Source organism: Bos taurus, chromosome 19, assembly GCF_002263795.3.
Source record: "Bos taurus isolate L1 Dominette 01449 registration number 42190680 breed Hereford chromosome 19, ARS-UCD2.0, whole genome shotgun sequence".
NCBI lineage: Eukaryota > Metazoa > Chordata > Mammalia > Artiodactyla > Bovidae > Bos > Bos taurus.
In genome coordinates, this window is record NC_037346.1 from 40,123,105 (window position 1) to 40,145,064 (window position 21,960).

General features: G+C 41.7%; 1 protein-coding gene across 5 annotated transcripts in view; it reads right to left on the minus strand.

Annotated features, from left to right (window-relative positions):
• Positions 1-681: 681 nt before the first annotated feature.
• Positions 682-21,960, minus strand: part of IKZF3 (IKAROS family zinc finger 3) — a 90,325-nt gene continuing 69,046 nt past the window's right edge. For 3 of the 5 annotated variants that reach the window (XM_059878203.1, XM_024980363.2, XM_024980364.2), the window contains 2 exons: positions 16,338-16,454; positions 682-6,951 (listed from right to left, as the gene is read on the minus strand). In XM_059878203.1, coding sequence (XP_059734186.1) covers positions 6,248-6,951; positions 16,338-16,454 — 821 coding nt within the window. In that variant the 3' untranslated portion in view covers positions 682-6,247. Of the gene's footprint in view, positions 6,952-16,337; positions 16,455-16,688; positions 16,801-21,960 lie in introns of those variants that run through there. The other 2 variants (XM_024980366.2, NM_001081613.2) reach the window with 2 other exon arrangements.

Here is a 21,960-nt window from a genome sequence, read left to right on the forward strand (position 1 = left end):
AGCTAGTCCTGACCTTCAGCAGCGTCTTCCTCCCACCTCTTCCCCAGAGGAAGGGAACAGTGCTCTGGGTGAGGCTGAGCAGAAGGCCAGACCAGCTCTCAGACTCTTTTCTGAGACAGAATAGAGGATATCAAGACAGGAAGAGAGCCACATGATCCCAGCACCATTCTCCGAGGAGTTAGCCCCACCGGCACCCAGCTTGGGCCTCCAAGTACCTACAGACTACATCTCAATGTGGTGGCTGAGTTCAACTGCAAGTTGAGTTTCCCAGAGTGGATGTTTCTGAGACCCCAGAGATGGAAAAATCAGGAGTTGCCTATCCTTTAGGAAGGATCCCTGCTGGGAAGGGAGGGCGGGGTCGTGTCTTGGAACTGGGAGACACCATGCCCAGTGTGTCTGTTTGCCATGCCCAGGCCCCCAACCTCCTCAGGTCCCTTTAGTGAACTAAGGGCCAGTGGACCCAGAGTCCCACCATGGGCACACGGGGCCAGCAGCAGGACACCAGCGGCAGGTTGAGCAAGACATCAGGCAAGATGTTTTAGTTCAATGATAATTCTGCTTATCTAAGTATCTGAACTTTAAGAAAGAGCCAGAGGGACTAGATTAAGAAAATATACCTAGGGGCAGAAGGAATTCCATTTTCCGACAACAGCAACAACAAGTGACAGGCATGCGCGAGGATTAAACACACCAGTATTTTTTATTTCATTTTTCAATGTAAAAATCAAACATAAGAAAGAAACTTTGAAAACTATCAGCAGGGTTGTTTTCAACGCGGGAATGCACTCATTAGGGTTCTGGCAAGGTGAGCATTGCTACATTTCAGAAGCTGAACCTGTACAGTCTTTACAGAGGAGTAGGGCGCTACAGTGCTCCAACGGGTCAGACTCCAGGGTCAAGAGGGAAGGTCACTGCTGGGCAGGGAGGGCATTTCTGAGAAACCCAGACGAGAGTGCTGTGAGCACAGGCTGTGTCAAAACCACTCGGCAAGGTCTCCCTCCCTCACTCCTGGTGGGAAGGCAGCCCTGAGCCCCAAACCACGGTCCCTTCTCCGCCCCCTCCCCCACCCCATCATTCTGCAGACAAGGGTCATCCACAGACCACACGTGTGGTGGCTTTGGCAGCCAGAAATTAAAAATAAGCTACGGTTTTTCCAGTAGCCAAAATGATCCCTCACCAAAGCTTACAGACTGAGAACTTGAGCATGCAAAACCACAGTCTGGGTAAAGGGATGTCTGCTTTTCAAATGACCTGCTAATTCTTTGCAACCCACAGTAATTTGGTTTCTGTGAACCCACAGAAGCAGGCTCACTGAAAAGGGCCTTGTCTGCTAACCTGGAAAAGTCCTTGTGTAAATGAGTCACTGGCAATGGGATCAGTCATTTTTAAGGCTGCCCCATTTTCCTAACATGTCAAAAGGTCTCTTCTCAGTCTTCTTAGGAGAGGAAGAAGCAAAGCTGCCCCCACATACAGAAAATGAAGTAGGCCCCACAGATGTGTGACTTGGGCTTGGGAGAAGGTGGGTGACATCATGGGACTGCTCTTGGGCTTTCTAGAGTGGGATTGATGGAGAGATGGATGGTGAGGGCCACTTGAGGGAACTAAATCGCTGGGAGAATTAATGGTGGAGGGCTCATAAGATGGTGAGGGAGCAAAGCCAGTCTACTTATCTGACAGCAAAATCATGAAGTTTCTGTACCGTGTGGTTCATACCCATTGGTTCTAAGGTTCAGCATATTCTTTACTCTTAGGCATTAAAACAATATGATGCAAACTGTGTGTTCGGGATCAATTGCCTCTAACAGCAAGTGAATTTCTATCATGGTCTTAGTATGATTTTTGAATATTTTCCATGTCTTTAAATCCAGATACAGAAATACGTGGAAAATCTACAGCCACCCAACATAATCCACCCCCTTCCCCCCAAAAAACAAAGTAATGTTACCTAATAGACAAAATTACATAAAACCTCACAACATCCTTGGGAGGTAGATATTGTTATGTCCTGACATTTTTAAAAATCAAAACATTAACATTCCAGTTTCAAATAACAATTCAATATCAGCATATGACAGTTCACTATTGTAATATTCAGAGGAAACTTGCATCCAGCTTCTTCAAAGTGCAAAGACCTGTTTCTCATGTTGACGACATGGTGTGGGACAGGCTATATACAGCTTGGGTCAACAAAGGCACAGTCTTGTGCTAGGAGCTACACAAGTCGAAAGTCTAGACCTCTCTTCTAGGCTCTTCCAAGTCCACAGTCACTGAGTCACTGATCATTCTCAGACCTTTTCAGTCGGTTAGGCTTAGAGACGAGTCCTTTCCCTGGGATGGCCCAGGTTTGGCTTTTGGTTTTAGGTCAAAATTGTCCTTTTCACAGGCACTTAAATCCCCAATCATTCTGCTTCCTGAACTCTGCCTATAGAGAGTCTCTGAACTGTACTGTCTGAGCACAAAAATAGCTTTAAAATTCTTTTAAAAGATGAGGAAGATCACTGCGTATCTCTTATCTCCTGCACAGCCTGAGTCCATTTTCTAGGGCAAACTTTTCATCACTCCCCTTTCTTTTCTCTTCTTGAGCTCAAACTTCTAATTCTCTTTGTCAAAGAGCCTGGACACTCCGAGGACTCAAATCTTGAGTGTTTCCAAATCTCCACTAGAGGCCAACGTACCTACTCATAGTGGGGTACACTTTAAAGTCAGGACTTCAAACACTAAACATTTAACATTTACACTGCAGTCTTACTGCCGGTCCTAGGATATATATCAGAAGTATTGCTTTTTCCCCCTAAAAACATTCTAAACCTCACATTTAGCTGAGGGAAAAAAAAGCAGAGGAGGGGAATAAAAAGTGATACAGAAGCTCCTTGGAAAAAGCATTATGCTGATGCTAGATTTGTTACTAACACAGTGTTTCAACTGAATAAAATGTTGTGTTTTTAAACATCTCTCTTTGCAAAAGAAATCTGAGGTCATTTTACTTCTGGGTCTGGCAAAATGTTAAATAAACCTTGCCTTTAAAAGGTGAGACATTTTGTCACTGATAAAGTTGGAAGCTGAGTCAGGAACAGCTTAGAATGGATAACAAAGCATAACATTAGCTAGCTTATCTGTGTCAAGGTTAATATCTTCTTGGAAGACTGACTTAAGGAATCTAAAGACTGGTGGATTTATTAACATTTTTTCCTGGTGGTGGTGTGGAGTGTAATGGGGGAGACACTTCTACCAGGGAACTGAAGGAGGGAACACAGGGAACACTTCCAATAACAATCAAGAACGTTTGGGGAACAGCTCTCTTCCTTTTCCACTCTTACCACCTTGGCTGTAAGGGAATTTTTCACAGGTTTGGTTGCTCCTCAGATTTCGGCCTCCTGGGTGTGCCGTGGGGGCCTGGCTAACAAGAGGATTGGGGAAAGTGAAGGAGAGAGAAAACCTACACAGCTCACAGTCACAGGGACTCTGGCTGAGAAAAGAACTGTGTTGTCAGAAGCTGACGAAGACCTCACTGTAAGGCAGGGTCAGATGTAAATCTTAACCTGCCCTCCTCTCTAGGCATCTTGCTAAGGTTCTTCACCTCCTTCCCAACCCCAAGCGAGGGAGAGGGGTAAGTAGGATAAAGAGTGTCTGCAGAAGTGTTTACCTGTGTTGTGGCAACTGCTACATTCCACCCTGTTCCATTTCAAGATTTAAGAATGTGGAGTTTCCACATACACATTTTCTCTGGACTTGACATGTCCCAATCCAAGGCTCAAAATGCAACAATGAATGTGCAGCCTGTGTGAGGGGTCATCTCACTCATAAAACTGACCTCAGAACGATGGAAATCATTCAGAAAATCCATTAGTCACAGAGACAACCAGGGTCATAGCTGCAGAGTCCCCATCTTGGTGGGAAGGGCTTTAGTTTCACTATCCTAAGGTGCAGAAGACGATGTCTTCTCTAAAGACTCTCCCACTAATCTGGTGGAAATACTCGCCTTCCCTAGCTTTCTCTTCTGCTAATCCTTGCTTCCGAATTCTCTTCCTTTTGTCCCCTGAAGAGTCAACAGGATGTGTGGTATTTCAAAAATATAACAAGCAGGTCCTCTTTCACAATGGGTGTAAGCAACCTGGTGTGGCTTGGGGTCTAGGATCACAGAGACACAGGGATGTTCAGGATCCCGCACACTGAAATCCAGCTAGTCTTCTGGCTGAAATCCCAAACATGTTGGGACTGTTGCCATGGAATTTCACAAAATCTTTTTTTCCTGAGACAGACGCCATGCTACAAAGAAGGATAAGCCATTTGTGCAGTCTGAGGTGGAACATTTAAATTACTGGCAGCACACAGACGCATTGAGTTTGAGCCTAATGCATAAAGCCCTTTCGAAATATCAAGGCAGATACATAAAACACTGTTCTACCAGGAACTGGGGATTCTTGCCTCTGCTAGAAATGTTCACACAACTGACTCTTAATTTGTAAAGAGGCTCCATGAAGTGGTCCCCGGAAGCAGCATTGATTTTTCCTAACACGGTTACTTTCAAAGGAGAGAAAAATAAGGCTCTGTAAGCAGCCGCAGGCGCCAGTCTGTGCGCACACTCGGGGGCAAGATCAAGATGCCTTCCTGTTTTTTGTTCCTCCCCTTCACACTCACAACTCAGTGGTTACAGGAAAAACTTAACAACACTACCATTTTCACACCAAAGAAATGTGGAACATATATTCACATACACTTACTCTTCTGCTCAATACCCATACACCAAGAGGCTCAAAAAGAAATAATTGTGGTTACTACACAATCACATAAATGTAAAGCTGGAAAAGACCTTCAGAGAACATCAAAATCCAATCCAACCCCTAACTCTATGGTTGAGGAAACTTAGTTTTAAGAGTTAAGTGATTTGCCCAAAGTCATTCCGCTAATTAGTGGCAAACATGGAATTCAGCTAACAGATTGTGTGACCCCTATTCCACTGCTAATTTTACAATTATCACAACACTTTTCCTTGACAGCATGTCTCCCATAATTAATGAGAAAGACGGCCAACACATCTGCAGAACCAAGAGCAAATTTTTAGGAAACTGTGGAATACAACAGCTCCATTTAAAGTGTGGGGGGGGCTGGAGCCCCCAACCTGCCTGATGGAGGACAGCCGCCGGCAGAGCTGCTCTCTCCTCACCCATTCTGAAGCTCAGCTCTGATCATGGTGTCTAGCCTTGATTCCTTCCTGTGGGGTGGGGGAGACTAAGTCATACTTTTGGTATGATTCTTTGGTTTTTGTTTTTTTGTGTTTTTTTTTTTTTTCAAAAGTCATTGGCAAGTTTGCTTTGGGTTTGTACACCAATACTCCACGAAGGAGATAAAAAACTTCCGGGTGGGTTGTTCCTCCCTCCCTCCATCCCTGGTGATGCTGCTGAATCACTCCCCCTTCAGAACCACGCCTGCCAATCTCCATCGTAGGAAAAGGATGCCATCATCCAAGCAGACAACCTCCTGGAGTTCCAATGACAGACAGTCTATGTTTAAACCACTGGTTCTTCTGATACAGAGTTTCTTCTGTGCATGGTTTAACCCAAAGCAGCTTTAATGGGACAGGGGAGGATAAAAAGTAGAAGTGGAAGTATCATCGGAAAACTTGGGTTTTTTTGCTTGTGTGATAAGAGGTGGATCTGATGCTTGGAGAGTAGGGGCTTTTGGTAACTTATTTTATGGCTGTTCTTTTCCTTACTGTTAGACTGTAATTTGGGATGGAGAGTTCACATTCTAACCCTTCAAACTTGTGTGAAGTGCACATGGGCTGGTTTCCCGGCAAGGTTAGCTGGTCAACAGTTCTTCTCTGTGGACCCGAGCATAGGACTATGAGGCTTTTCCACAAATGGCCAATGTATTTAGAAAACAATGTCTCACACAGCACAACCAGGGGACTCTTCTGATTGGCAATAGACTCCAAAGAACGCCTGTCTATTGCTACAAAAGATTATGACCAAATATTTCATTGGCTTTTAAATATAAAATTCATTGGCTTTTAAATTTCCCTGATGGGAAAACACAGGTTTCACAAAAGTAGTAACATGATATATCTGCAAACGATTTCTGAATGGGGACAGCATTTCTCTGCTGCCCACGTGAACGTGATCCTTTGGACACTAAAATGTTGTGGAAAGGGGTTTGGAACTGAGTTTGAGAGTGATTTGTTAGGCATTATCAGTTTTTAAAAATGATATGGAATGATCAGGTGACACTCATCTCTGGGCCTGGGTGTTCACTTCAGCATGGCTCTGTGTTCTCCTCTGGCTATATGAGACGAGAACTCATAACGATCATGGCTTCGATATCCACACATGTTACACTCAAAAGGGTCACGAAAGCCATGGCAACCCATGTGAATAGTGAACATCACATAATCCAGGAAGAGGACTCGGCAGTGGTCACACCGGTACACATCCGTCACCTCCCCTTCTTTGTTGATCACTTTGATGGAGTCTCTTGGGCAGATGGGTGGGGGCTTGAGGAGGTCATAAGAGCGGGGGCCCTCCTTCAGAAGTGGCATCCCATTGCGGGCCCGAGGAGGGACCATGGGGTTTTGCTGATAGATGTGATTCTGGCGTTCCTCGTGGTTGCTGTCAGTGTCCGTGGAGTCGTGGCCACTGTTGGTGGGGGATAGACCTCTTTCAGAAGGCAGGCTCTTCTCTGGCAGGTGGATGTTCTTCTTTTCCAGCTCCTGGGGGGCACCATTTGGCATCTCAGCGCGGGTGAGGGCTATGGGGTACATGCTGCTGATAACCGGGACCATTTCTGAGGTGGGAGCAGGTGGCGTCTGGACCAAGGGGCGCAGGGCTTCGGCCCCGAGATAGCTGATGGCGTTATTGATGGCCTGGTCCATCATCCGGGTCTGGATCATCTCACTCTCCTTCTCGTACATGTAGCTAGGATTATAGCTGACATCAAAGCAGTGGCGCTTCTCACCTACAACAAGGGAAAGAAGCGGTGACAAAAGGAACAGCACAGAGGCACAGAGTTTTTAAAATGATTTTCTGGAGTCCTTGAGAAATGAGGAAGGACAAGTTGCCTGCTTAAGAACACTCAGCCCAGGCAAAATGGTCCTGCACGGTGCTGAAGTCTCAAGGGACAGTGGTTGACAGCACATGTTTGGACAGTCAAAATAACTGAAACCAGCAGGCAAGAGGGAGTCAGAGATGTCACTAAGTTGAGGCTACAATGTGAGTTGTTTCCACTGCTCATGTCAGAGGGGAACCCTGGAGAAAAGAAGCAGGAGAACATCAGGAGGGGGCTTAGGAGGGGGTGGGGAGTTGCCAGTGTCAGGAGCGTGGGGGCTTCTGTCTCTCTACTGTTCGTGAACTCTGAAGATGCAGTCCATTCCTGAACTCTTAGTTTGCTTGTTCTTTTCTGCTTGTAATAGTAGGGAGCCAGGGGGCCGGATGTGCTGCAAAAAGTGGGGATGCTCTGACTTCGGCAGTTTTTTAAATAGCTGCAGAGGCAGAAAAAACAGCCCCCAAAACTCCAACTTACCACTCCTGAAACACATCGGTTATTAGATGGACTGAGATTTAAATAAAAGCGCTTCAAAGGCAGGGAGTTTTAGAAAGGCTCTCTTGATGAAAGATCGTGATGTTTGTCCTCATAAAGTGTGTTATTCTTCTTTTGTTTGAAAAGATGTGTCATTGATACATATGTGATCATTAGGACTTATCTCACACTTAACTGAAAAATTTATTTGTGGTCACCCTCTCCTACTTCTCATGTCAAACTGCTGAGAAATTTTGAAAACAGAGTTTAGCCACCTTCAGGGCGTGTGGGTGTTCTGTTAGAAAACAGGCTCTTTGGCCACAGGGAAGGCACAAGCTGGGTCTGCAGTGATGGCAGGCGTGCTCGATGGTGAGTGGCCGGTGGAGGCACGAGAAAGTGGGGAAGACGTGTCAAGGGCTGGGAGTGAGGTCACTCCTGATGCTTTTTCATTCTGTAGACACTGGATTCTGAGAGATCTGGCAAACGAAAACCTCTCTTCCCTAACATTTCCGAAGCATGTTATGCTTGTTCCAAAACTTGTCACTGCCACACAGTAAGGGCTTCAGGGAGGAAAAAACACAAAAAGGATTGAAAGAACCAGTTTCTGTTCTTGAGGACTCTCCAACCTAGGGAGAGAGAATAGTTGGAACTGGGGAAAAATAAATGCTAAAAGTTTAGAAAGGGCTGCCTTGCTCTACAGAAGCTTATATTCTAAATGCCATGTTTGAGGCATTTAAGCGGGGGTCGGGGAACATGTCTTCTGTATAAAGGATTATAAGGCAAAGGCAGGGGAGTCTGGTACAAACTATCTATTTAAATGTTAAGGGAATACAAAAACTTCAGGAGTACTTTCGGAAGGGAAAGTATTCTTGGAAAATCTAAATTTTGAGAAGGGTCTTGATGAACTGGTTGGATTTAGATGTTCAGAGACACAGAAGAGAAATCCTAATTAAGACAGGAGCATGAATCAAGACAGACACGAGGGACCATCCAAGCTATGAGCAGGAAGGAATGAGAGAGTGTGGATACAGCAGTATCAGGAAGTATGGAATAAAGGATTTCTCAGACTCCACTTATCCCTCCACACTGTGCAGCAGCAACAGCCCTGGGCAGTGCAGAGGCTGCGAGCAAGAGCTCTAGAGTCAGATGGATGGATTTGATGTTGCCTCCTCATTACTAGTGGTGTGAGCTTGGGTAAGTTCCTTAACCTGTCTATGGCTCCGTGTCCTCATGTAAAATGGGGATAATAATTGTATCTACTTTAATTAATAAGAGCTTAGAACAGTACCTGGCACACTGAAAGCACTTGGTAGACATTAGGGTTTTTTTTTTTGGTTTGAATCGGCTTGTGTTTTCTTTCTTTCCTTTTTTGCTAAAAGAAATTTGTTTTTTTAAGGAAACTTTATATCACCAACATAAATGGAAAACCAGAGTCACTTGCCACAAATAGAAGGTAACTATGAAAAATAAAGACAATGAAACACAGCAATTTATTAAAGTTTGATCAGATACTGTAAGTACCTGTAGACAAAGATCCCCTCTTTCTTTGCTAAAAATAGAGTTTACGAGTGTGCGATTAGTGCTGAAGACAACTAACATAAAGTCAAAATCTTTCTTCTTGGTATAATCGGGAAGATTCAAAGAGAACTAAAAAGAAAATCATTTTCTAGCCATGTAGATCAAGGTTTTCAAATGCCCTGTGAGCCTCCCAGCCTTTTGCCTCCATTTTGGGGAACGTTGAAAAAAGGTAACACATGGTGGGACCAAACGATACCCACTCTGAACAATCAACAGTCGGGCTTAGATCTGGACAACGGCAAACCTCTAATGCTTTGGAACAAGAGAGGCTTGCGGTCAGAATGTTATTTTAAGGATATTAATGTAACAGCAATGTGTAGGGTAGACCAGAACAGTGAGAAGTTGGAGACAGAAAGACTTGCTAAAAGACCTAATCAGACCGATTTGTCCTGCATCCCCACTACCTTAAGGCCAACTTGACAGCTTCCAGACAAATACCTCAGAGAAAAAATATGTTAAGAAAATCACCATGCCTTAACTACTCAATAAGTAGTAGGAAGACCTTTGCCAAAGTAATCAATAGTTCTTCTTTCAAGTGCCAGACTGGCTGTGTCTCTGATCAGAGCTGTTTGGAAGAATGAGACTGGAATACAAAAGCTGGCTTAAGTCACAAATATTCATTCCCCTGAAAGTGACACAGAAATGATGAACTTTGGTTTCCTGGCCTTTTCAACGTTACTGATGATTTTTCAGTGGAGCTAACTCTACTCAGTTCCTCCAAATACCAGGACTCTCTGGAAGTCTTCTTTTTGCCTATCAGAGAGGCTCCAAAAAGTTTCCGAGATGGGGCAGGCACATCCCAAACTCTACTTTTATTCTTTCTCCCAAGAGTTTGTTTTGCCTACTTAGGCCAACGATTTCACAGTCTCTACCACCTGCAGCACATGTCAGAAAACAGCTGAGTGCTAAGGTTGTAAAAGGCAAAACAGCAAGAGGAAAATCAGCTCTGGATGTGGAAATATGTGACTGAGTTCTGTGGTTAACGCAGACCATTGTTCATTTTTAAGAAGATGGGAGAGCCTCAGATCTTCACGTGCACGCAACCTGCCCTCATCAGATCCCCTCATCTCCGAGTTACGGTAACTTGAATAGTGCAGATGATTATCAGTCACCTGTAGACACGATGACTCAATGTGTATGAAACTCAGGAGGGGTAAGCTACAGTAATTGAAAAGCCAGCAGCTCACGTTTCTTTAGTAACACACTCATAAAAAAGGTTAGTCAAACCACAAGAGTGTAACTGCTCCCAAACCTGCTCAGAGCCTCCAGTCCAGCTTCTAGTCAAAATCAAACCACACCTCTGCGTGATTAATGAGAGCAGCTTCGGGCTGAAGTGGAGGTTTTCTTCCAATGAGAATACAAATGGCAACAACAAGTGCTAAGTTTAGAAACCCAGGCTGCCTCATGGGGCTGTTCCCTACCTGTGATTCCTTTTAAAGGTGTCAATCCCTACTGCCTAGGCTTTTGGTAACCCTGAACTGAGCATCTGCCCATCCTGAGTTGTGGCAATGTGGTGAGGGCATATGGTTTTTGGCTGCTAAGTGCCAACCTGAAAGTACAGAATCACAGCCTAGAGCTAAAAGGGACCTTAGCTGGGCACGTGGGTTCAGACTTCTGCCCTGGGCATCCAGGGACAAGATCCACCCCTCCAACCTGTTTACTTCTCTACTTCACAGTACCAAGCACTGGGCCTTATGTGTAAATACTAAGAAGAATAGCTACTATTTATTGAGTCCTACTATATACCCAGTGCCGTCCCAGGTACTTAGCATATTGTCTCATTTAACCTAAGATGAATTATCATCTCTTAGTCAGATGAAGGACCTAAGGCACAAACAATTTGACTAATTCGCACAGGTTGCTCAGCTGGTAAATGGAGATGTGATCCAAGGGCCCATGTATTTCAGTAAGTGTTTGAGCATTAACTGTTTCCTGGCTGCTACCTTACCCGTGTCTCAATCTCACCACCAGCAATGACTCTGGATTCTCTGCTGGGATGGTTCCCATAAGCATAGAAAAGCAACTAAGCTTTGTTCTATATGGACCAGTACCATGCACTCAATAAAGATCTAGATGCGTAGAGTTGTCATGATGTCCATAAGTGCTTAACAGAGTACTGGCACATGTGAGCACTCAATAAGTGGTAGATCTATTATTATTATTGTTGTTAGCTTCATACCATGTTAGGTGCTTTGAAGAATACAAACTTAGTTGCAATCCAACAGGAGATGTAGCATGTACACAATTTCATTACACACTAGTATCCTTAATACTATGTGGTGGAACAAAGTTTAGAGTAGCCAAGATAGCAGAGAGAGGAAAATACATACCACACCTCAAATATACCAAATAACATGGGACAAATATTAATTTATTCTTCCTCTAAAGTCTGCTTGAAATCTGAGGTGGTGGAAGTGATGGTGGTGGAGACAGTTATATCATGAAAAGCAGACTGTTAAACCCGCCTGGATTGCAGGGGGAGGACAGAGAGAGGACTTAGGACAGTATGGGAATGTAGACCACGTGGAGGTTTAGGGCAGATGGGAGGGAGGGCATTCCAGACAGTGAGCATGGAAAGAATGATAACACAGAAGTGGGAGTAGTTCATTATGGCTGAATTAAAAGATTAGTTGGCTGAAATGATACATTTAGAAAAGACAACTTAGAGACAGATTGTGAAAGCCTCAGAACGCCTGGGTGGTTTAGATTTTATTCTGATGAGAAGCCATTGAAAGATTTTTTTTTTTTGACGAGGAGGAGAAATGATTTTGACATTAGAAAAATAACAATTCCGATGTGATAGTCATCACAACAGGGTAATGTGAAACACCAGGGTTTTCATTAAGTCTTTAAGCTTCTTCAAATCACTTAACTGTATCTGCTGATACTTCATACCATTTCCCACGTGTATCATCACTTACTCTTACTCCAAGCACATATCCTCCCCCTAAAAAAGGGCAGGTAAGTAGGGTAAATGGAATATCTGATGATGGTGATGGCTCTGATCTCACTCTAAGTGAGACTGAAGTGGCTAACACCTCTTCCAGGAGGAGGAGAACAGAGGGTAGGAAGCCACAGAACAAGAAGCAGGAAGGAGGAGAGAGAAAAGAGAGAGTTGTGGGGGTGGCAGTGAGGAAAACTGAGCTGGAGACCACGTTCGGTTGCTGCAGAAGCCTTTGTCCTCTGTGAGTCACCATGAAGTGCTATTTGGTTGTCATCTGCCCTGATGGAGTCACCACAGCTCTTTTCTCAAGAAAACACACCCTTAAGAGAGAATGACTGGCCTTCAAGAATTTTTCTTCCACCAGCTTTCAGTGACGAGATCCTCCCCTTTTCAAAGCCCCCATGTAGCACACACGACATGTACGGCTCTGGGTGACTTTCTGCGGAAGGAAGGCCTTGGACTGCAGCACATTCTAGACCCAGGCTCTGGCCCTGCTCTGTCACCCACGAGCTGCGTCTCTCCATCTTTCCCATCCCCCTTCCTCCCTTAATGAACAAACTTCACCTACTGGATCCTAATATTCCTTCAAGTTCAAAAAGGCCATGACTTTTGGAGGCTTATAGGATTAGGGATTTTGGCCCTTTGGGAAGGGACAGGAGAAGATACTTTTTGCTTTTAGAAATAGGCATTAAAACTGCTTCCTGTCACTCTGTTAACCAAAGCAGACAATTTCTCATTAGTTAGTTCACAGGGAGAACCGACAGTGTTTGCTGAAGTGTCAAAACCTCACGACATGTTTACCGGGGGTGAGTGAGATCTTTTTTCATGTTCTTTTCAACGTGAAAACTTCCTTTAATAAAGTAATACATGAAATTAAAAAAAATAGGGAGATGCTATGGTAACCACTTTGGTCTGAATAACACATCTGTTTTTGGAGAAAGAATGAATATCAGAAAAAGAAATATGCAGAAATGTAGTCATTTTCCTCCTCCCTCCAGGAGAGAAATCTGGCCTCTATTTTGAGCCAAGTATTTGAAGATGGCCTAGTTAGAAGTATAGTCAAGCAAGTCTTGAATAAGATTCAGAGAAAAGACACTCCCTAAGGGGGTTAGGTGCTAAAAGCAAGGTCTCTTGTCCTTTGGGAAGAACAACTAAGAAGAATTATTTTGATGATGTAAAGATGCTGATTTCTAATGAATGTGCGTCAATTTATTTCCCATTTTATAGAAAGTGATACAACATTTCTTGGGGAATTTAAAAAAAGGTGATTCATTTTTCTCCTCTTTGGGTGATTTTCTCGTCCTTACTCTTCAACAGAGGCATGTTTTTGTGTTTCTAAATGCATTTAGACAATACAATCCATCCTGCTTCCTCCGTTCACCTCTAATGGGTGAAAATGTTTTCTATGGGTAATTATCTCAAGCCTGTTAGGAAAGTAACAGGCTGACCTGATGGTATAATCTTCACCTTTACCCTCACAGTTCAAGAGGTCAGAGAAGTCAAGGCTGGTCTGGGAGCTGTGCAACCATCAGCCAGGATTAAAGGGAGTGACTCATTCTTCCTTCACATTTAACCCATTGCCATTTCCCTGGCAGCTGAATCCTTTCAGAAAATGGTGCCTTGGAGAGGAAATGGAGGAGAGAAAAGAGGGAGGGAAGATATTAGCTCCACTAGTCTTACATCACTACATCCTGAATACTGCATGGTGTCATAATGTTCCTTTAGTTCCCCTTTGAAATTATTCTTTTCTATCAAAAAAGTTGATTAAGTTAAGTGATTCAGAGAGTTTTATTTAAAAAAAAAATCTCTTAAGGTTCAGGGTATAAGCTAATGCTAGAAGATGAGAACAGTGCTAGGAACCAGACTATCACACACATGGCAGGAGCTCTATAGACATTTGCATGATAAATGAATGGACAAAAAGAGTGGATGAATCGGTAGTAATATACTAAGTAAAGTATGTAAATGTTGAACTAGTGTAGATGGCTTATAGATACTCAGGTTAAATGACACCTTTCTGAAAAAAACACCCTAAATTATATGATATGGTTTATAACATACAACAAACATATAATAACATATCATATCTATACAATCTTGAGAAAAAAAGTTATCTTAAGTTATACATATTGACTTAAAGTGGTGCTCATAATTGCTGGCTTTTATACTTCATCTTACAGACTTACAGAATGATGGAGCTGAGAGGGACCTTCTGGATCACTTCATCACCTGCTCAGTCTATTCATTTCACAGATGAGTAAACAGAGGCCCAGAAAGGTTATGTGATTTGTCTAAACACACACATTTAAGAAATGACTGAACTGGAATCAGAACCTGGTCTTCTGGCTCCTAATCCAGTGTTCTTCCTATTGTACATTACCACAATTTACAAAAAGAAACAAAAAAATTCCCCCAGCTATTCAGGGCCCCAAAGTCCTGAAGTTGCTACCTCAGCTCAAATCAAGAGCTAACTAGACTGGGTTTCCTGATGCCAGCAGAGAGAACATGATGGTTCAGAAGATGAGAGAAATCAGTACCTACCAGATCAGCATCCCTCCTGAGTCTGGAAATGGAAGAGTGAAAACCCTCTGGTCATAATGGTCTTAAACAAATGGAATGGATCCCTGATGCAATAAGCAGAATGGCATGGACTTGGACATACGAAACATGTGTTTTTAAACCCATGAAAATACCAAAGCAACTTATTAAGTAGGGGTTTAGTTCAAGGACAGGTTTAAGGAAATTATATGAACTAAGTACCTTCTCTCATGTTTTAATTCTCTTAGACCAACATGCCTTGACCATAAGTGGATTGAAATTGTCATTTTACATTTTTTTATTGCCCATTTGTCCCCATATTCCTCCACCTACATCAGCTGCAGCCATTTCTACAGTCAAAACATCCCCCAAATTACATTATACTCATGGCACAGAATAATAATTCAAGCTTCCTTTTGTACTCCAGCCAGAACCTCTTTACATAAGTACAGCTCAAAAGATGTATGAGCAATATTTTAATATAATATCTTGGTGTCATGATTGGTCCACTGTGCCTAAACTCCATATGGAAGTCACTGCATGTCCCCTGACACTTCCCTCCAGGAGAGGGAAGTTGGTAATGAGGAAAGAGTCTCTCTAAACTGAAATGCACCAACTTTAGTCTGACACGATTTATTCTTACAGTAACTAAAAGGATACAAAAACTTCTCAGCCAATCAACATAAAATAAAAAAGCATAAATACCAAACTGGATAGCTTTGGAATATATGGGTTCCTTCAATATATCTCTATAATTCACATAAAATTAAAAAAACTAATTAGACCAGAATTTAAAATTATCTAGACCAGAATAAAATTTAATCAGATTAAAAAACCAGGCAGGCGCTTGATATCTGTAAAAGCTATTGAAAAGAATAAACACAAAAGAACTGAAGTAAAAAATCAATAGTAGCAACAGCTTTAGAAAAACAAACTGACAGGTTTCTAAAATATTACTGGTGTTGAAAAAGGTCTATTTTTGTGTGATAACTATTTTTGTTCAATATCACTGACTTTCAATTTATAGCAAAACCGATACATTCAATTCAGCTGCCTACTCCACAAATACAAATCTATTTTAAATATCATAGTCACATTTATGTAAACATCTGGGAGAGTTCAACAAAATATTTCTGCCATTTGGCAGTCCTAACACTTTAACGGACATAATTATTTCTTAGCCATCTCATTCTTGCTGTGTTTTTTGACAATGTGAAAACCAATGGTATAAAAATTAACTCCAGTAAGACAAGTGACTAAATCAAACCTTGTTATTTAAATCTATGCATTCTCAACCACATTCTTTTAAAACCAATTCTCAATCAAATTCAAGAAAATATAGCAATATATTTTAGAGCCTGAAAAAAGTTTGAGCATGATAAGGGAACCAACTTGTAAAATATAATTACAAAAGATTACAAAAATGCTATCTTGAACATCTTACTGGTGTAAATTGCACAAACTCTCTCATGCAACATATGTCATTCAAAATAAAGAGGAAGGAACAGCATTTCTAACACCAACTTCATTTAAGATACTGGATACCAAATACTCCTCTCTTTAGTAGTTAAGATTTTTTAGTTAAAAATATTTTATTTTATTTGCTCTAGTTATCAAAGTGAATACCGAAGAATAAAACTTGTAAATGGAAAAATCAATTATCTTAACAGAGATTAAACTAGGAAAGGCCTGGGTAGCAAGCATCCTATGTTATCTCATTCAAACTATCTGCTAACAACAGCAGGAAAAAGGGTTGTATTCTTACCAATGAATTTCTGAGGCATTGAGCTTTTTCGCTTTGCCACATTGCTTGCTAATCTGTCCAGAACGAGAGCTCTTTCACTTCCCATCTCTGCTTTGATGTGTCTTGCCTCCACACTTGCTGGTTTGGAAAAATGAAAAAAGAAGAGGGAAAAGAACACGATGATAAATGGAGAGAAAAAGAAATACACTGGAAGGAAAACTGTCAGAGGTCTGATGCTGTTGTTACCTGTTATTACTGCTCAGATTCTTGCTTGGGGTACCTGCTGTGGTCAGTGAAGCCAACACCAGGGCACATTCAAATCTTGCAGTCTTATGCTGACATGGGAAAGCCCGACCCATCCCCAACCAGTACCTTCATTAGCAAGAGGAAGTATTAAATAAACAGCCTGGACGTGGTTGGTTGCAAAAAGATAGATAGATGGAGATCTTCTAACCCCCGATCAGCCTTCTTTCTGATTCTGAGTAACTGCGTGTGACACCTGCAGACTGATATAATTCTTCTTAACAACTTTGAAAAAAAAAAAAAAAAAGGATGGTGCCCCAGATTTACTGCTCTGTTTATGTTAATAGCACTTTTGAAAATAGATACACTTACCCAGACAGCAAGAAATCTACTCAGTGATTTGTGTATTGAAATTCTGAGTGGTTTTTTCTTTTTCTTTTTCTTTTTTTTCCAGCATGCTCCTTTCAGTTCCTATCTTTTAAATTCTATTTTTCTGGTCGCGGCATTGTCTGTTTCTTATGCTCTTCACATTTCAAAACCGTCTCAGTTAAAATTTCCCTGAGCAACACTTCTGTCTTGAAATTATAGAGCAATTTGTATAATGGATCTTTATTATATTTCTAATGAAAAATATGAATAAAAACGGACTAACAATATGGTCTGATTGTCAATCCACAAACAGACCTTCAAGTGGTATAGGTCTGTAGTTCTCAGACCTGCCTGAATATTAGAATCACCTGAAGAGCATATAAGACACACTTATGCCCAGTCCCCTTTCAGATCAGTTAAATCAGGACCTCTGGTGTAGGGGCCTAGGCAACAGTATTTTTAAAGCTTTCCAGATGATTTTTAAGATGCAGCAAGAATTGAGAAGCACTGAAATAATATATAAATAGTGCCAACATAGAATCAAACTGGAATAAATGTAGTATAATTTAGTCTGGTACAGCACACAGTACCCAATAAGAGTTTACATCTGAAGTTCAAAGAGACACCAGCTGCTCTAAACACAAGGCTTTACATTTTAACACTTGATGCTAGTCCAAGGTAGGGGTCAGTAAACTTTTTCTATAAAGGGTCAGAGAGTATTTTAAACTTTGTGGGACACATGCAGTCTCTGTTCCATACTCTTTGGTTCTCCTTACACTTTACAAATGTTCAGCCCTAAAGTGCACAAGGAGGTTGCTGACTGCATTTGGCCTGAGGGTCATAGTTACGCACACCCCTGCCCTAAGCAAACACGGTGTGATGCTACAAACATTTCTCTCTGTTTTATCATAAGCATTTCTGGAGGTCCATACTAAATGAAGTATCCATACATTCCCAATGTCTCTAAGGAAAAAGAAACTGAAATCAGTTTAAGGGACCAGAGTAAAAAGCAAGTGATGAGTGCACAATGGAATTTCCCACCCCCACAAATATATACACAGATTTAGGAATTGTCAGTATTCATTCTGCAGTTAAAAGAGTTTATTGTATGAAGAGATTCTAGGGAGATGGTGAAGGACAGGGAAGTCTGGTGTGCTGGGGTCACAGAGTCGGACATGACTGAGCGACTGAACAACGACAATATACAGAAATTGTTTCATGATCTCTGGGACATTCAGAACCACAAATGGACACACTCAGAGAGAAGAAAACTGGTCATCTCTGCAGTAAATGAAAGACAAAGAAAGACCTCAAGGGTAAGACTGTCAAGAATGGCCAGGGTGAGAGTTTAGAGCCAAATCAGAAAAAAAGAATTCAAAGTATTAAATAGTTTTCATTTTATTATTAGCACCTTTTTGGCTTTGCTTTTTAAAAACTCCTTGCCAGTCATTACACGATAAATTATAAAACTCAATTCAAGAATAAAGTTCAAGAATAAAATGAAATCTGGCTCCAAAAATGAATAAGAGAAGAGATTGATAACAATGACCATATTTACTAGACTTTGTTTCTTATCAAAAATAATTCTGTCCTCTAAAGAAATAAATCCAAGCCTCCAGTTTAAGCTATAATAACACTGTTTGTATAAATGAAGATAAGGATAAAAATAAGGGGGCTGGGCAGCTCTGGGGCTAGTGGTAAAGCACTGTGACTTCAGCTGACAGATCGCTGTAAATAACGGGTTCTTTAGTGACAGGACGCTGCTACTGAGCGAAGTGGGTCAAATTCTGTCCAGCACAAGGATAGGTTTAAATGACCAAACAGGAAACTATTATACATATTATTTCCTTTCACACAAACCACCACCAGATGTGGCACTACCCAGAGCCCCAAGAGCAGAGAGATGAAAGACAAAGGCCTGGGATTTGAAGTAAGCTCCTGAGGCTGTTATAAGGAGGCTTTTCTTAGGAGTGTCGAAGAGGCAGCTCAGTTTGTGCTTTGACTTGGTTCCAGCAACCTTGAGGGGATTAAATCTAGGTAAGATCCTCCCCCACCCCACCCCTGCCCCATGTATTAATTATCAAAAAGATTCATAGTAAAATAAGAATGAAAACCAGTACTTTGGGAATTTTAAACTCTCTCCCCATCTTACCACTACTCTCTTTTAGTCTTTCAGTCACTCCTCTAACGGCCCCATTATCACCCAGAGATCTGTCAGTCCCAGGACTTCCTGCAAGCATTGTGCTGTCAGTTTGGTTTTCCCGTTTGGCTCTCAGGAGTCCCTGTCTACATTTTACCAAAGTCACCATCAATCACCACAAGCATCTTTCTGAAGACACATATTCTATACATTTTATATCTGGGAGGATGCAAAAGCGGGTATACAATGACCTGAATAACATAACTGGGGCCTGTCACTAAATGGCAACCTTTAGAGATAACATCTTCTTTTATCCCTGGTTACTCACCAAGCTTGTCTTGACAGTCATTTCCAGGTAAATCATACTCTGGAAATCAGTGACCAAATGCCTGACATTTAAAAAGATAAAATTCTGGAGTGTTGATGGATACACAGATAATTTGAGGCAAACGGGGAGACTTCCCCATACTCTACAACTCTGATTCGATTGAAAGGAGTCCTCTGAAACTACTAATCTTCTTTTCTTTTGCCATACCAAGAGGCCTGTGGGATCTTAGCTCCTCAACCAGGGACTGAACACCCACCCCCTGCATTAGAAGGCAGATTCTTAACCACTGGACCACCAGGGTAGTCCCTGAAACTCCTAATCCACAGGGCTGCCATCTACCAACACCCTCCTGCAGGGCCATTCACTCAAAATATCAGCTTCATGATGCCAATCCTCAGTGTATATGTGCATATACTCTAGAGATTAAGTTAATCTTCACTAAGTTAACTGTGTTTTCCAATTGGCAAGTTAGGCAAAGGCTACAGTTTCAATTGATTATGGCTTGGAAGGAAAGTTATGACCAACCTAGATAGCATATTCAAAAGCAGAGACATTACTTTGCCAACAAAGGTCCGTCTAGTCAAGGCTATGGTTTTTCCAGTGGTCATGTATGGATGTGAGAGTTGGACTGTGAAGAAAGCTGAGCACCGAAGAATTGACGCTTTTGAACTGTGGTGTTGGAGAAGACTCTTGAGAGTCCCTTGGACTGCAAGGAGATCCAACCTGTCCATTCTAAAGGAGATCAGTCCTGGGTATACTTTGGAAGGAATGATGCTGAAGCTGAAACTCCAGTACTTTTCCACCTCATGCGAAGAGTTGACTCACTGGAAAAGACTCTGATGCTGGGAGGGATTGGGGGCAGGAGGAGAAGGGGACGACAGAGGATGAGATGGCTGGATGGCATCACTGACTCGATGGACGTGAGTTTGAGTGAACTCCGGGAGTTGGTGATAGACAGGGAGGCCTGGTGTGCTGCGATTCATGGGGTCGCAAAGAGTCGGACACGACTGAGCAACTGAACTGATACTCTCATTTTCTTCCCCCAAACTTTCAGTCTACTGCCTTGCAGTTATTGGACAACTGCTGTACTAAATGATGCACCCTGTAAAACACAAAGAACTGCTTTTGAGTCGAGACCATCTCTTTGGGATTACAAGGAGTCCAAGCAGTAGACTGAAAAGGGAAAAAAAAGGACTTGAAGTTTGGTCCTCTGCTTCAACTTTAAGACCCAACTGTCTATTTATACAAACAGTCTAGACGTGTTATCTTGCCACATCATGTCTCAGAATTTAAGTAGAGGGAAACCAGTTTGGCAAGATAGTGAGGGAACAAGATAATGGGTTTAAATGACGAAATAGGAAATCCGTTCCTGGGTGGTGTTTGGCAGTTTAATGTTGCAAGGGGTGGGTGTGGGGAATATGGGATGGTGGCAAGGAACAATTTGCACACTTGGTTCATGAGTGAGCATAGTAGGAGTAGGACTAATTCTGGGTCAGTTCCCCTTCATGTTACTTGCCTACTAGTATACAGGGGAGATAACTATTTTCATTAGCAAAATGGTTTTAATGACATATTGGAAAAATAATCAAACTCATCCTAAATCAAAATTATAGAATACGTTACTGTCTTTAATCTCTGTACAAGTGTTAATAGTTCGTCTGTTTTTTAGTTAACTGGTTGCATGATGTCATTTCTATTTCAAAGTGATTGTAGATTTAACTATATAATTTGTTGTGTTTTTGTTCAAAATCCTTCATTAGATCTTGAAGTGTTAAATGGAGCTCAAATAAGAGACATTGCTTCCTGTCTCTTCTATACTGTGGTCAGCCAGTAGCTGATGGAGAGTACAAAGGGGTGATATTATGCAATAAGAATTGTCTAACAAGAGATTGCTATCAAAGAGCAAGCCAGGTTCTAACAAAAAAGTTGCATAAAACCGTTGCCTTGTTGAGCATGTACAATGAATACTACTTGTGAGTTAGTACTGACTTTCTAAAAAGAATAATCTGTTGGGAAAATAGACATTTAAAACATTTTAAGCTCTTTCTTTGGACTGCTATTTGGTAAAAGTATGGATTTTTTTCCTGAAATTCTCATGCTTGTATTATCTCAACCACAACAATGAGGATGAAGATAAAAGGTTTTGACTTCTAGATTCATAAATAAATATAATTACTCAATTACTTTAAAAATCTTGTTATTGCTAGAACTCATTGTCATACAAAAATATGTCCCGCTCCAAGTATTCATAATTTGTGTGAAATGAGGCTAAATGAATCTACCAGCTGTTAGTCCCTTTCTGGAATAAGGATCAAGCTAATGAGAAAATGAAAACTGTGGTCGTCTATATTCGTTCTTCTTTTCATATATACTCCATTAAGACAGCAGAATTGGGAGTATCTTGATGATGTCTGGTATAGAAACTTGAGCTGAAGTAATACCATTACATGTGTCTGTTAGACCTTTATATTATATTAATAGATCCAGTGCTCAGTCCCTTGTTGGACTGAGTTCTTTGAGGGTAGGGGCTTAACCTCCACTCATCTTTACAAATAGCTCTGACA